The sequence below is a fragment of the Manis pentadactyla genome, chromosome 4 (assembly GCF_030020395.1).
Source record: "Manis pentadactyla isolate mManPen7 chromosome 4, mManPen7.hap1, whole genome shotgun sequence".
Lineage (NCBI taxonomy): Eukaryota > Metazoa > Chordata > Mammalia > Pholidota > Manidae > Manis > Manis pentadactyla.
Window position 1 is genome coordinate 47,797,383 of NC_080022.1, and position 17,278 is coordinate 47,814,660.

The following is a 17,278-nucleotide window of genomic DNA, read 5'->3' on the forward strand; positions in this document are numbered from 1 at the left end:
GGAACACACAAAAAACAAAAAACTATAAATATCTCTGGAAAATACTTACTGACCAAAGTGGGAATATAACACTTACAAAATAGGTATGTCAGTTGGTCTTCCTTTAATAGATCTCAAACTAAATTACATTGGGTTTCTTCTCACCAACCCCACAGCAATGCCTGTTAGCAAGACAAACCAAAGAGGTTTTTGTTACTTTTTTTTTTACTCTACAATATATACTTCAATAACCCACACTTTTCCTTCTTTTCATTTTCTACTTTAAGTTGGGGGAAATCTATTTTTATTTCCACCGCTAAATGATTTGGTAAATAAGAAAGATTAGACAAAACAGCAGTAAGTTTTAACAATTAGCAATAACTGGAGTAAAAGAGAACATGGGATTAAATCTAACTTACAAAATATACATTTAAAATATAAATTTGTTCCTTTCAAATATAATCCTGGCACTTCTGAGTAGGGTCCAGATGGAGTAAAAGGCACCAGACTTATCCTCCCACCAGAAACAACTGAGAAACAGGATAAATAAAACAATGGTTCTGACATACTGGGCATTAAACAATGAAGAACAGTGATCCTTGAGAGAGGGGAAATGAATAAGGTGGGCCCTAGATGCTGCTGCTTACTGCCTGGAGAGTTTCTGGGTCACCATGCAAAGAGACGCAGGGGCCTAATGAGCCCCCTAAATTGAAGAAATTAAGCTGGGAGTTCAAGAGGCCAAGGGAACTAGAGCTCATAGAGCACAGTACAAGAGAAGACAGAGCTGCAAAGAGAAAACTCCAGAGGACTGCAGAAATTTCCCCTCTTGCACTTAGTGGAGTCCTGATCAGGGCACACTTGTGAGAAAACTCCCTGCAGCTAGGAAATAAACCTCCTGACAGGGTTAGAGGGACAACATGCAGGGCTCACACAGGGTAGAGTATATTGCTTGTTCCCACCCTTCAAAATGGAAATTTTTTAATTCTTGGAGCATTGGGTAGAATACTCAGAAGGGTTTTGCTTCAATATTAGAGAAAAATTAGTCCTAGACTAAAAGCTACTCTGGCCCTAACAAAAATTAAAAGCAACAGTAAAAAAAAATCAAGCTGTTTCTAAGTAACTTGACTGTATTCTAGAAAAAAGCTCAAGAACAGTTACAAGAGTATAAAAATATCCACTACTAGACAAGGTACAATTTATCATTTAAAAATCAACAGGCATGTAAGAAGCAGGAGGTGTGATCTATAACTAGGAGAAATATCCATCAATAGAAACTAACTCCCAAATAACACAAAGAACAGCATTAGCAGACAAGTATATTAAATAATTATAACTATATTACATATGTTTAAGAAGTTAAATGAAATGTTATGTAGGGACATGGATATATTTCTTACAAATGCCTACATTAAACTTCTAGATGAAAACTACAATACCTTAGATGAAAAATACACTGGATGAATAGCATATTAGACATTGGATGAATAGCATATTAGACATTGCAGAAATAAAAGACTCATGAACTTAACATATCAATAAAAACATCCCAAATGAAATGCAAAGAGAAAATAGATTTAAAAAAAAATACACACAGCCATCAGAGAGGTGTGTGGTAACTTCAAATGGCCTAACAGATGTGTAACTGTAGTCCCTGAAAGGGGAGGAAAGATGGTAGACAGCAAAAAACTTTAAAAAATAATGTCCAAAATTTTCCAATTTGATGGAAACTGTAAACTCACAAATCAAAGAAGTTAAACTGTAAACTCACACACAAAGGAAACACAAAGGAAACTACTCCAAGCTTTATCATGATCAAATTTCTTAAAACTGATGAAAAAGAAAATCTTAAATTTGACATCTTAGATAAAATGGATAAATTCCTTGAAAAACCCAAAGTTCATTGAAAAAGAAACAGACAACTTGAAGGGCCCTGTTTCAGTTTTTTAAATTGATTTGTAGTTAAAAACCTTCCCACAAAGAAAGCTTCAGGCCTAAATAGCTTCACTGGGGAATTCTACCAAACATTTAAAGACGAATTAATAATAACAATTTTATGCAAACTCTTCCAGGAAATTGAAAAGCCAGTGGAAAATAAAATAAAATCACAAGACTACAGAGTAATACCCCTCATGAACATAGATACAAAAAATTCTTAACAATATTTTTAAAAATCTAATTCGACAATAAATTAGAAAGACAATACATCAGAGGCGGAGCCAAGATGGCGGCGTGAGTAGAACAGTGGGAATCTCCTCCCAAAAACATATATATTTTTGAAAATACAACAAATACAACTAATCCTAAAAGAGAGACCAGAAGACACAGAACAACAGCCAGACCACATCCACACCTGCGAGAACCCAGCACCTGGTGAAAGGGGTAAGATACAAGCCCCGGCCCGGCGGGACCCGAGCGCCCCTCACCCCAGCTCACGGCGGGAGGAGAGGAGTCAGAGTGGGGAGGGAGAGAGAGGCCAGGACTGCTGAACACCCAGCCTCAGCAATCCGGACCAGAGCACAGACACAGTGCATGCGTGGGGCCCTGGATACTAGGGAAACAGGGCAGCAAGACCTCTGAGCGGGTCCGGAAGCCAATGCCCCTGTGACAAAGAAAAGTGAGTGCTTTTTGAAAGTCTTAAAGGGACAGGGATGCCACAGCTGGATGGAAACATCCCAGGTCACAGTCCAGCAGCTGGAAATTCCAGGGAACTCCGGGCGCACTAACCCCCTGGGCAACAGCTCTGAGACCCCTCACGGAGGAAAACAGCCAAACAGCCCCCCGTCCATTACCCGTCCGGGGCCCTGCCAAAGCAGAGAAGAAGCCTGAGGCTGGCAACGCCCTCAGCAAGGGAGCTTCCTCCATACCAGCCAGACAAGATACAAAAACCCAGTCTATACGCAATTGCCCAACACAAGCCACTAGGGGTCGCAGTTGTCCCAGTAAAGAAAGGCCAGGAGCCAAGTGGAAAGGTGACAGACGCGTCAATAGCACTCAACTGCACCCATCAACATGAAAAGGCAAAAAAATTTGATCCAGACAAGACTAACCCAGACAGCTTCGGCATCTGCTACATCTTCCCCTGAGAAGGAACCTGGGGAGATAGATTTAACCAGTCTTCCTGAAAAAGAATTCAAAACAAAAGTCATAACAATGCTGATGGACTTGCAGAGAAATATGCAAGAACTAAGGAAGGAGAATACAGAAATAAAACAAGCTCTGGAAGGACTTCAAAACAGAATGGACGAGATGCAAAAGACCATTAATGGACTAGAAAACAGAGAACAGGAACGCAGAGGAGCTGATGCAGAGAGAGATAAAAGGATCTCCAGGAATGAAACAATATTAAGAGAGCTGAGTGACCAATTGAAACGGAACAATATCCACACTACAGGGGTACCAGAAGAAGAAGAGAGAGAAAAAGGGATAGAAAGTGTCTTTGAAGAAATAATTGCTGAAAACTTCCCCAAACTAGGGGAGGAAATGGCCTCTCAGACCACAGAGGTACACAGAACTCCCATGACAAGGGATCCAAGTAGGGCAAAACCAAGATACATAATAATTAAAACGGCAAAGATCAAAGACAAGGACAAAGTACTAAAGGTAGCCAGAGAGAAAAAAAAGGTCACCTACAAAGGAAAACCCATCAGGCTATCATCAGACTTCTCAACAGAAACCCTACAGGCCAGAAGAGAATGGCATGATATACTTAATGCAATGAAACAGAAGGGCCTCGAACCAAGACTACTGTATCCAGCACGATTATCATCTACATATGAAGGAGGGATTAAACAATTCCCAGACAAGCAAAAGTTGAGGGAATTTGCCTCCCACAAACCACCTCTACAGGGCATCTTACAGGGACTTCTCTAGATGGGAGCACTCCTAAAAAGAGCACACAACAAAACACCCAACATATGAAGAAGGGAGGAGGAGGAATAAGAAGGGAGAGAAATAAAGAATCATCAGACAATGTTTATAATAGCTCAATAAGCGAGTTAAGTTAGACAGTAAGATAGTAAAGAAGCTAACACTGAACCTTTGGTAACCACAAACTTAAAGCCTGCAATGGCAATAAGTACATACCTTTGAATAATCACCCTAAATGTTAATGGACTGAATGCACCAATCAAAAGACACAGAGTAATACAATGGATAAAAAAGCAAGATCCATCCATATGCTGCTTACAAGAGACTCACCTCAAACCCAAAGACATGCACAGACTTAAAATCAAGGGATGGAAAAAGATATTTCATGCAAACAACATTGAGAAGAAAGCAGGGGTTGCAGTACTAGTATCAGACAAAACAGACTTCAAAATAAAGAAAGTAACAAAAGATAAAGAAGGATATTACATAATGATAAAGGGCTCAGTCCAACAAGAGGATATAACCATTATAAATATATATGCACCCAATACAGGAGCACCAACATATGTGAAACAAATACTAACAGAACTAAAGGAGGAAATAGAATGCAATGCATTCATTCTGGGAGACTTCAACACACCACTCACTCCAAATGACAGATCCACCAGACATAAAATAAGTAAGGACACAGAGGCAATGAACAACACACTAGAACAGATGGACCTAATAGACATCTATAGAACTCTACATCCAAAAGCAACAGGATACACATTCTTCTCAAGTGCACATGGAACATTCTCTAGAATAGACCACATACTAGGCCACAAAAAGAGCCTCAGTAAATTACAAAAGACTGAAATCCTACCAATCAACTTTTCAGACCACAAAGGCATAAAACTAGAAATAAACTGTATAAAGAAAGCAAAAAGGCTCACCAACACATGGAGGCTTAACAACACTCTCCTAAATAATCAGTGGATCAATGACCAAATCAAAATGGAGATCCAGCAATATATGGAAACAAACAACAACAACAACACAAAGCCCCAACTACTGTGGGATTCAGCAAAAGCAGTCCTAAGAAGAAAGTATATAGCAATCCAGGCATATTTAAAGAAGGAAGAACAATCCCAAATGAATGGTCTAATGTCACAATTATCGAAATTGGAAAAAGAACAAATGAGGCCTAAGGTCAGCAGAAGGAGGGACATAATAAAGATCAGAGAAGAAATAAATAAAATTGAGAAGAATAAAACAATAGCAAAAATCAATGAAACAAGAGCTGGTTCTTCGAGAAAATAAACAAAATAGATAAGCCTCTAGCCAGACTTATTAAGAGGAAAAGAGAGTCAACACAAATCAACAGAATCAGAAACAAGAAAAGAAAAATCACGATGGGCCCCACAGAAATACAAAGAATTATTAGAGAGTACTATGAAAACCTATCTGCTAACAAGCTGGGAAACCTAGGAGAAATGGACAACTTCCTAGAAAAATACAACCTTCCAAGACTGACCCAGAAAGAAACAGAAAATCTAAACAGACCAATTACCAGCAACGAAATTGAAGCGGTAATCAAAAAACTACCAAAGAACAAAACCCCCGGGCCAGATGGATTTACCTCGGAATTTTATCAGACGTACAGGGAAGACATAATACCCATTCTCCTTAAAGTTTTCCAAAAAATAGAAGAGGAGGGAATACTCCCAAACTCATTCTATGAAGCCAACATCACCCTAATACTGAAACCAGGCAAAGACCCCACCAAAAAAGAAAACTACAGACCAATATCCCTGATGAACGTAGATGCAAAAATACTCAACAAAATATTAGCAAACCAAATTCAAAAATACATCAAAAGGATCGTACACCATGACCAAGTGGGATTCATCCCAGGGATGCAAGGATGGTACATTCGAAAATCCATCAACATCATCCACCACATCAACAAAAAGAAAGACAAAAAACACATGATCATCTCCATAGATGCTGAAAAAGCATTCAATAAAATTCAACATCCATTCATGATAAAAAACTCTCAACAAAATGGGTATAGAGGGCAAGTACCTGAACATAATAAAGGCCATATATGATAAACCCACAGCCAACATCATACTGAATAGCGAAAAGCTGAAAGCTTTTCCTCTGCGATCGGGAACAAGACAGGGATGCCCACTATCCCCACTGTTATTCAACATAGTATTGGAGGTCCTAGCCATGGCAATTAAACAAAACAAAGAAATACAAGGAATCCAGATTGGTAAAGAAAAAGTTAAACTGTCACTATTTGCAGATAACATGATATTGTGCATAAAAAACCCTAAAGACTCCACTCCAAAACTACTAGAGCTAATATCGGAATTCAGCAAAGTTGCAGGATACAAAATTAACACACAAAAATCTGTGGCTTTCCTATACACTAACAATAAACTAATAGAAAGAGAAATCAGGAAGACAATTCCATTCACAAAAGTATCAAAAAGAATAAAATACCTAGGAATAAACCTAACCAAGGAAGTGAAAGACCTATACCCTGAAAACTATAAGACACTCTTAAGAGAAATTAAAGAGGACACTAACAAGTGGAAACTCATCCCATGCTCTTGGCTAGGAAGAATTAATAGCGTCAAAATGGACATCCTGCCCAAAGCAATATACAGATTCGATGCAATCCCTATCAAATTACCAACAGCTTTCTTCAATGAACTGGAACAAATAGTTCAAAAATTCATATGGAAACACCAAAGACCCTGAATAGCTAAAGCAATCCTGAGAAGGAAGAATAAAGTGGGGGGATCTCACTCCCCAACTTCAAGCTCTACTACAAAGCCACGGTAATCAAGACAATTTGGTACTGGCACAAGAACAGAGCCACAGACCAATGGAACAGAATAGAGACTCCAAACATTAACCCAAACATATATGGTCAACTAATATTCGATAAAGGGGCCATGGACATACAATGGGGAAATGACAGTCTCTTTAACAGATGGTGCTGGCAGAACTGGACAGCTACATGTAAGAGAATGAAACTGGATCACTGTCTAACCCCATACACAAAAGTAAATTCGAAATGGATCAAAGACTTGAATGTAAGTCATGAAACCATAAAACTCTTAGAAAAAAACATAGGCAAAAATCTCTTAGAAATAAACATGAGTGACCTCTTCTTGAACATATCTCCCCGGGCAAGGGAAACAAATGCAAAAATGAACAAATGGGACTATATCAAGCTGAAAAGCTTCTGTACAGCAAAGGACACCATCAATAGAACAAAAAGGTATCCTATAGTATGGGAGAATATATTCGAAAACGACAGATCCGATAAAGGGTTGACATCCAAAATATATAAAGAGCTCACACACCTCAACAAACAAAAAGCAAATAATCCAATTAAAAAATGGACAGAGGAGCTGAATAGACAGTTCTCTAAAGAAGAAGTTCAGATGGCCAACAGACACATGAAAGGATGCTGCACATCGCTTGTCATCAGAGAAATGCAAATTAAAACTACAATGAGATATCATCTCACACCAGTAAGGGTGGCTACCATCCAAAAGACAAACAACAACAAATGTTGGCGAGGTTGTGGAGAAAGGGGAACCCTCCTACACTGCTGGTGGGAATGTAAATTAGTTCAACCATTATGGAAAGCAGCATGGAGGTTCCTCAAAATGCTCAAAATAGAAATACCATTTGACCCAGGAATTCCACTTCTAGGAATTTACCCTAAGAATGCAGCACTCCAGTTTGAAAAAGACAGATTCACCCCTATGTTTATCGCTGCACTATTTACAATAGCCAAGATATGGAAGCAACCTAAATGTCCATCAGTAGATGATTGGCTAAAGAAGATGTGGTACATATACACAATGGAATATTATGCAGCCCTAAGAAAAAAACAAATCCTACAATTCGCAACAACATGGATGGAGCTAGAGGGCATTATGCTTAGTGAAATAAGACAGGCGGAGAAAGACAAGTACCAAATGATCTCACTCATATGTGGAGTATAAGAACAAAAGAAAACTGAAGGAACAAAACAGCAGCAGAAGCACAGAACCCAAGAATGGACTAATAGTTACCAAAGGGAAAGGGACTGGGGAGGACGGGTGGGAAGGGAGGGATAAGGGCAGGAAGAAAAGAAAGGGGGCATTACGATTAGCATGTATAGTGTTGGGGGGGCACGGGGAGGGCTGTGCAACACAGAGAAGACAAGTAGTGATTCTACAGCATCTTACTATGTTGAAGGACAGTGACTGTGAACTTGGTGACAAGTAGTGATTTTACAGCATCTTACTATGTTGATGGACAGTGGCTGTGAACGGGGATGTGGGGGGTACTTGATGAAGGGGGGAGCCTAGTAAATATAATGTCCTTCATGTAATTGCAGATTAATGATCCAAAATTAAAAAAAAGTTCAAAAAAAAGACAATACATCATGACCATATGAGATTAATACAAGGATTAGCAGATACATAAAATCAATGTAATTCACCCTTTTAACTGAAAAAGAAACACCACATGATCATCTCAATTAACATAGAAAAAGCATTTAATAAAATCCAACATCTATATCTGATAAAAATTCTCAGTAAACTAGGATATCTACAGAAACCTATAACCAGCAGCATACTTACTGGTGAAAGATTACACTTTCTTCCTAAGAGCAGGACCAAGGCAAGAATGTCTACTCTTACCGCTTCTATTCAACGCTGTACTGGAGGTTCTAGTCAGTGCAATCGAATTAATTAAATACATAAAAACTAAATAGGTAAATGGCATCCAGACAAGAAATAAACAAGAAGAGGTCTTTATTCCTAGACAACATGATTGTCTATATAGAAAATCTACATGAAAACTACTACAATAAGTTTAGTAAGGTGACAGAATACAGAAGCAATACACAAAAACAATTTCATTTCTATATATAAGCAAATGATACAAGCCAGAACCTACTCCTCTAAAAGAGTACATACTGTATGATTCCAGCTCTATAAAATAAACTGCAGAAAATGCAAATTATTTTATATTACACATAGATTAGTAATTGCCTAAGGATAGGGAGGTAAAGAGGAGTGGGGAAGGGATTACAAAGTTTTGGGGGTAATGAATATGTCCACTATCTTGACTGTGGTGTTGGTTTTACAGGTACATATGTCAAAACTTGTACTGGGCAGTTTAAATACATGTAATTTATTATATACCAATTATACATTAAGCTATTTTTGAAAGATACTAAGAGACAACAACAAAGTTTAACATGTGAACTTTGATTAGATCCTAGTTTGAAAGCCAAAAAATCAGCTTTAGAAGACAATTTGGACTATTGGGGGAATTTGAATATGTATTTGCTTTTTAGGTTACTTCAGGTATTGCTTATTTTCTTAGGTGATATGATGCTGTAGTTAGGTAGGTAAACATCATATACCTGAGATACTTGCTGAAGTATCTTTTCTTGATGAATAAAAGTTATTTTCCAACTGTAACAAATGAATACACATACAGAGAGAGAGAGAGAAAGGACACAAAGCCAATGCAGTAAAATGGCATCTAAGTAGTGGCTATATATGTGTTCACTAATTTTTTTTTCAATTTTTCTAAATGTTAAAACTTAATAATAAAAGCTGAAGATATATAAATCTAACTCAACCTAGGCTAAAATAATGTTATCTAGAAAAATGCTGCAGAGTATCAGTTTTAATAAATAGCATTATCTATTTTCAAACTATTTCAAAATTATCATACATTATACATTCCACCCTTGCACTAATGTATGTGAATAAAGTGCATGCTAAATAAATATTAACTTCAAATTAACCTTTTTATTGTTACCAATTTTAAATCGAGAGTCCAGACTGATATATTAACAGTTTGACATTAACAAGATATTCTAGTCTTCTTTTTTCAACCTCGTTGAAAAGTGATAAAAATAATTCAAGTCTGCAAATTGTTTCAAAATTAGTATTTGAGTAGCTAGTAAGGTTCTTTATTGGCTAGGTGGCCTGTATGCTACAGATGCAGCATAAAATTCAGTCCCTGCCCTCATGAAAGTTGTAATCTAGTTAAGGAGAAAAAATATATACCTAAGTAAGACTATCAGGGGATCATAAAATACAATTATACATTAAAAGCTATATACTATATGAATTTTAAAAAGAAATGATACTCATGACTAGCAGAATAGTTCAAGTATGCATTTTTTAAATGCCACTTGGCAGATGCAGAAAAAACTATTTTAAATAATTGTTTCATGCACTAGTTGGGGTGAGGATTTAATAATGTGGATAACTGGTGAACCACTGTTTTAAACTTGAAACTAATGTAAGATTGTGTATTAACTACACTTCAATTAAAAAAATGTTTCAAGTGGGAATGTGTACTTAGAATTTGAATACATAAAGTCTTCTACTAGAAGTCAAACTCCACAAAACACAAACCTACTTTCCTTTAGGGTGGTAGATAAGCTTCAGGCACTTGCCCAACCATACACCCTTTTTGTAAGTGCCTCCTACAGCCTCAATTTATGGGATAAGCCTAGACTGCATGTTTATCTCTAGTGACCCCTCCCACTGGCCACAGAACTAGTAATGGTTATCTGACCTGAAACAATGTTTGGTGAGACAGTATCAGGCACAGAAAAATAAAGGCATGTATAAGTTGGGGCTATAGTTGGAGCTATGGCAAAACAAAGCAATATGTAAAAACCTTTGAAAAAAAAAAATGGAGCTACAGAAAGGACAATGGAATTAATGAATGGAAAGAAAGTGACAGACCAGGAAGACTCAGAGGAAGAAAGAGTTACACCTTCCTGGTTCCAAAGAGACTGTTGTACTTCCTACATTTAATTGAGCTTCATGAGCTTTCACTTTCTCCCTAATATAATTCCCTCTCTTCTAGGAGTTTCTGTATCTTGTAAATAAATGATCTCTGATTTAAGAGGTCACATAGTATAAAACAATTATACATTTCATATAAAGCTGATAACATTTTAATACTATACACATTGTTCACTGGACCTGAACTAGTAAAGGTTCCTTCTGTATTTTGCAAAACCAAGTTCCCAATTTTCAACATTGAATCAGTTCCAAATAATATTGGATTATCTCTACAGTGACTTTAGCATCCAAAAGATCTCAGCCCACATTAACTTAGTCAATGTCAGTTCTGCCTCCTCAGTATGTCAACCTAGCCCTTCCTAGGCTCTGTAGCTTTAGGATGTAGATTACTATATACTTCCAATCTCTGCCTTATCTCACCACCAACCCCTAACTCTCTTGTTCTTCTCCCCAAAGGAGAGCTAAAGCAATCTTTCTAAAATGCAAATTAGAAAACAGAATCCTACTCCCACAACTGACATTAACTCCTACACTGCTAAAATACTTACACAGCCATTTAAAAAATGAGGATTTATGTAATGATGGAGATATGCAAATTTAAAAAATAACAACAAATGCTACTTGCAAAAATCCTGTGTATCAGGCAAACCCAAATGTGTAATTCAGCTCTGCAAAACAGAACTTTGTGCAATGATGGACATGCTCTGTTATCTGTGCCACCCAATAAGGTAACTCCTACATGTGGTTACTGAACACCCGAAATGTGGCTGGTTCCTCTTAGCAACAGAATTTTTAATTAACTAAATTTTAGTTAATTTAAAACTAAATGGCCAAACATGACTAGTGGCTACTGTAATGGAGAGTGCAGATTTGTAGGATCCAAATTTGTAATTTACCAGCAAAGATTCATGCCCACCAAAAAGAAGTGCCACAAGTAAAATGGAATTTGGGCTTGTGTTGCCAAATACTTCAATATTTTTAAGGACAGAAATTCAGATTTTATGTGATAGTTGCCAGTTTTTAAATAGTAGCAACCAACTTAAAAAAAAGATTAATCACTTTGACAAACCACATACCTACAGACCCCCAGTTTTTGTTCTCTGAAATGTTATTTATTCATTCATTAAATATTTAATGAGTGCCTACAATGTGCCATAACACATACCATTCTGGATGCTAGGAATACCACAGAAAACACAACAGACAAACTCTACCCTATTTGCAAAAACTAATGCTAAAATATCTTAGAATATACAAATAAAAATAAATATAAAGGAATATATGCTTAACTATTCATAGTGGTTCTTTGGGGTGGCAGGATGGTAGCTATAAGGAATTTTGAATATCCATTTTATTTATTTCCGTGCTGTTTAAATTTTTATAGGATGTAGTACTACTTTAGTAAGCCCCCAAACCAAGAAAGGCAACTTTTTGTAATTTTCTTTGGTTCCATGGGCTTCAATAAACTCTTCACACTGTAGACTAGGCAGCTCATGCTGCTGTCTCCCACTACTGCTCCTGGTACCTTCGGCACCCCTCCTCACCTGTTCCTAAATTCCAGACCCACTGATTTACTTACATCCCTCAGAAAATTTCTATCCCCTCTTTCTGTCTATACACATCTATTACCTGCTTAGCTCTGCTCACTGCCAAGAAAACTCTCATGACTTAAATTTTTAAAAAGTATTCTACTGATAAAGAGGTATAAGCAAAAGCGCCAAATGCTACAGGTACATAAGTAAAACTACTATCGTTACAGCACTGACATTCAAGTGTCATTTAGAACAGATATAGAGCCTGATATTTTGTGATCCCCGGTTTATCCTTAAGAAAGGATAAAAGAATGGGAGAAGAATTCTATTTATACATGTTCAAAGAGCCCATCACTAGACTACACCGAGGGTAAGAATCAGGGCTGACAGATCTTCAAAGAACTATAGCAGGCAAACAACATAGCTGGCAAACTTGGAGGATTACTGAATTAAATGATGTAAGAAAATTAAACAATTTGGATTGTTGTCCTCTAAGAACATTTCGGATCCTTAATTCTTTAAGTACCAGCTCAGAATGAGCAAGTACAGCACTCACTGGCACTCAGCGCTGAAGCCTGGAAGACCGTTTTAACGACTCTGCTGAAAATGACTATTTCTTCTCGAGTTTCTATGGAAACAGCTGTCAGACTGGCAAAAATAGGACATGTGCTTTAAAATAATCATTCAAGCAAAGTACACATATGATGGAAGACTTGAAAAAAAAATAAATTGGAAGGCAACAGGCTTCCAAATGTCAGACTGCACCCTTCACCATGCCTTGAGATGACGAATATAAACCGAAATCCTTTTAGTGAGGGTTGCATGGCAGTAGCTGGAGTCACTACAGCTGATCAATTCCTGAATTCCAAATGAAGTATTTTCATCTCCCTGGATTAAAATTTCTCACGGAGGGCCTCAGTACAATAAAACTGTCGCTCCATTTTATACAGGCAAGTGACATTACTTGAACAGTATAAAAAGTGATTCTTGTAGACAAGTTTGTGAAGAAACTATCAAAACTCCCTACTGTTTAGACAGGAAATTCTCGATTTTTCACCGCAGGGTTCAGTAGAAAAACTTTCACTTTCTCTAAGAGTGAGGAGGTAAGAGAGATTGACTCTCAAGATGCCTTGAGCAGCTAGAAGCGGTTTTCCACAGATGACTGTGTCCGTGTGAGGCACACAATACCGCCTTAATAAGAAGCACTACCTTAAAAAGGGCGCCGCTAACGGGAAGGCTGAGGAGTAACTTCCCAGAAAACACAGCCACCTGCCAATTTGCAGCTCCCGGGCTGCAGCACCCTGGGGTCCTTGCATTTCGCGCCAACAGGAGAGGAAGGGGGAGAATGAGGCTTTCCCCGCACCCCTGTCTTTTCTACTCACCCCTCCCCGACTCCACGCGCCCCGCTCTCCCCATGGCCGCCCAGGAGCCCGTAGGTCCCCTCCTCCCGCCAGGGCCTCGCCACCCTAACCCCGCCGGGTTCTCATATGTCCCCGCTCCTCACCCCAGCGCGCCTCGAAGTCCTCCCCACTGCAACTCCCGTCCTCTGCCCCCGCCCCTGGGCCGGGTCCCACACATTAAACTCCAGAGGCGTCCCCACAAGGACAAACCCCAGCAGAGAACGAAGCGAAAGCCACTGCTCCGAACCGAACTCTGCGCAAGCGCACCCCCCCAAGAGGCCCCGCCTCCTCACTTCCTGCCCACTGCGCGGACCGGGGCACCTTTTGCTCCGCCCATACCGGGAAGATACACCAGCCCAAGAGTCTTCCGCCCAAAGGGCCCGGAACCAAGCTCGGACTGTGGTGTTCTAGCGCCTCCTCGTGGTCAAAAAAGGGATGTGCTCTAGGGCTGGGCTGGTTGCCTGGGTACAATCTCTAATTCCTGTCCTGGGAATCGAACTTGGTCCTCTAAAAAATGATCCAGGAAGGCTGCGCCCGCTGTGCACTCTAAGGCAATGCTGGTCAAAAGCAAAGAGACTCCAGGGCTGACAAAAGACTAACGTTTCTTGGTTTTAAAGTTGCCTTTCAAGGAGGCAACTGAAGATAGAAGTAGTCTTTGGAGTTGTGAGAACCCTGCTTTAACGTGATTCTAAAGTGTCGCATTTTAAGAAAGATTAAGTATTACCGGAAGCATCTGGAAGTTAGTTGAAAATAAATGGCTATAAAAACCATGTGTATAGTATGCTTCATTCATTCCACCAAAAAATCTTGCTTGAGCACCAAATGCCTTCTAGATGTCAAGGATACAGCAGTGAACAAGACCCAACTTTGATGAAGCTTCTATCTCAGTGAGGAAAGATAGACAATAAGCAAATAAGTAAACAATATATTGGATAGTGATATTATTCCATGTTAGTTTGCTATGTTTATGCAGAATGAAAAAGGTATTGCAGGACATAAATACTATGATCAAGTTTAGGTATCACTTTTAGAGAGTTTATAAGTAATTTTTTTCCTTTTATATTGCTTATTTGTGTTTTATAATTTGCCTTTTACTTTGAAGGAGATATCTGGGCAGGTCCTCGGCCACTGGTTCCCTAAAAACTGAAGTGGCAGGTCCCTGAATGTTCATAGGTTTACCTCCCACCCTTTGAAGTGTGTATGTCTTACCAAAGTTTCCAATATACTCGCACTTTTTGCTTATCCTGCTTGATTAGCATGATGTAATCAATGTAATGGTGTTCTGTGGTTTGACCAGGTGATCCAAATCCTTTTGAACTGTATTATAACAAATCACAAGGCTGGCACAATGGCTGGGATCAGGGCTACTATGTAGTTAGGTCTGCAGGAGTCAATAAGCTATTCTCCTGGTTTCTAAAGGGGCCAGGCCAGCAACTTATATGGAGATATAACAAGGATGACCACTTTTGCATCCTTTAGGTGTTTAATGATGACATTAATCTCCATCATCATACCCCAGCCCCCTTGAATTGAATATTGGTTTTGATTTATCATCTTGATTTGGTAGGGAATTAACAATTTCAGAGGCTTTTACTTGGTCTTCCCCACCATGAGAACTCAAGGTCAAGGACCTAATGTGGAGCTTGCTCCAGCTGCCCAATATATACTCCCAATTATGCACTCAGGAACTGGAGAAATGACCACTGGATACGCCTACGGACCTGTGGTAAGCTGGATGTTATTTAGGACTCTGCTTGTTACCCGGCCCCCAAAAACCTCCACCCGTACAGAGGGGCCAAAGATAACACTTTGGGTTTCTGAGTAACAAGATCCTTTCAGACCCTGCAAAATGTCTGGGTATTCCTCTTTCCTCAACATACAGTTAGCTGAGAAAATGTCATATGCCATGGAGTAATCTACACGTAGTAGTAACTACTTGTAGGCAGGTTCCTTCTTCGTAGGGACCCAGCCACCTTTTCATTCAATGGGTTCTGTGGTCTGAGTCTGCAAATTGACTCAGATCTGAGAATTGAATAAGGAACATAAATTTTTATTGGGGAAAGCACCCTCAGACACTTGCTTCTCCGTTCCTGCCTTTTTCTTCTTGTGGATGTGAAGCAGAACCCAGTTGGCTGCCCATCTATTTAGCCCCTCGGGACACCTTGTACTGTTCAATACTTTCATAAGCCCCCTAGGGTGCCACTCTGAGCTTGTCAGCTGTTACAGTAATTACAGCCTCCAGGATTCTGGTGATTAAAGCTCCCACCTGGCTTCTATTACTTCAGGATGCTATCATCCCCTGGATATTATCAAGGCCAGCCCTGGGATTGCAACTCTATCATCCCGGCTCACAAAGGAGAGCCCCTTGTGAATTTCTTAGAGAAGCAGGTGCTTCTCTCACCCATACATTCCCTGTTGCCTTTGTATATGGTCTGTCTTTTAGGCCTCCCATGGAACATAACCCTCTGTCTGATCTAGCTTCACACAATAAACCATTCCAGCAAGCCCACTTCCCTCATGGTCTCTTTCCTTCCTCTACAGTTTGCCAAAGCAACTCAGTTGCCTTCCTCCCTGGAGATTTCCCTTGGTTGAGGCTGACACAACCTATCTCATTCACAAATATGCCTTTTCCAGAAACAGTCTGCATCCAATGACCAGCCAGTCTGAGGTCCAAAGGCCAGGCCCCCATGCTTCAGTTGAGGGCAACCCTGCAGGGCCATCCCAGCTCCAGAGCTTTCCATGGAACTGGCTCTCTGTTCAGGTACTCTTTCCCTAATAGATGTTGTCCCTGAGGACACCCCACACCCCCACCACACACACACACACACACACACACACACACACACACACACACACCACAAAATACCTGCATGCAAAGACTTAACTCAGTCTGCTTCTGGAGAACCCAACCTAAAACAACTCAGGTTTCTCCAGGAATGGAAGCTGTACTGTTAAAGACTTTCATTCACACCTTCTAGAGGAACTCCTAGAAGCTAAAAACTGAGCTAAAGGAGAGAGTAACCCTGAATTATGAGGCATGAATTGTTCTAGAACCAGGTGAAGACAGAAGCCCAACCCTGGTGATCCAGATTCAGGTTGAGAACTTGGTGAGATGGCCACAGGATTTGATGAGGGTCACGTATACTTGGTAGGCTGCAGTGGATGAGTGGTACCTTGCCTGAAGTGGACTGTCATTCTTCTTGAATATATGCCAGGCATGACTGCTCCAAATGTTGGAAATAATTGGTTCTGAATCTGAAATTGCTCCATCCCAGACAATTGCAGCATCTTCATTTGCATATTCTTCTCCAGCAAAAATTAGCTCAGCATTTTCTTCATGTACAAGTTTGACTTCGTTTACTTTCTTCTTCCGGCATCCCAGTGCTTCTTCCTACAGACCGTAAACAGACATGCCATTTATTTATTTGTTTGTTTGTTTTTGCTTGAAGAGGGGTCATACCAAGTTCTGGTTATTTTTATAAATTGCTGCCTGGATCGTTACTGCACTAGCTTGCTATCTCCCTGCCTCTGTCTCATTCCTCTTGTCTGAACAGCAGCCACCTGGACCCAGTTCTTGAAGTTGGGGGTCAAGGCGAAGCAATATGGCTCCATGAGCTCCAGGCTGGGCCCAAGAGGAAGACAACAGCTTGGGCACATCCTT

At 39.6% G+C, this 17,278-nt stretch overlaps 1 protein-coding gene across 1 annotated transcript in view; it reads right to left on the reverse strand.

The window, feature by feature from the left end:
• The window catches only part of OMA1 (OMA1 zinc metallopeptidase), a 73,377-nt gene extending 59,506 nt beyond the window's left edge, over nucleotides 1–13,871 (reverse strand). The window contains exon 1 of the mRNA XM_036911231.2: nucleotides 13,722–13,871. Coding sequence (XP_036767126.2) covers nucleotides 13,722–13,795 — 74 coding nt within the window. The 5' untranslated portion in view covers nucleotides 13,796–13,871. The remainder of the gene's footprint in view (nucleotides 1–13,721) is intronic.
• Between the last annotated feature and the right edge of the window lie 3,407 nt (nucleotides 13,872–17,278).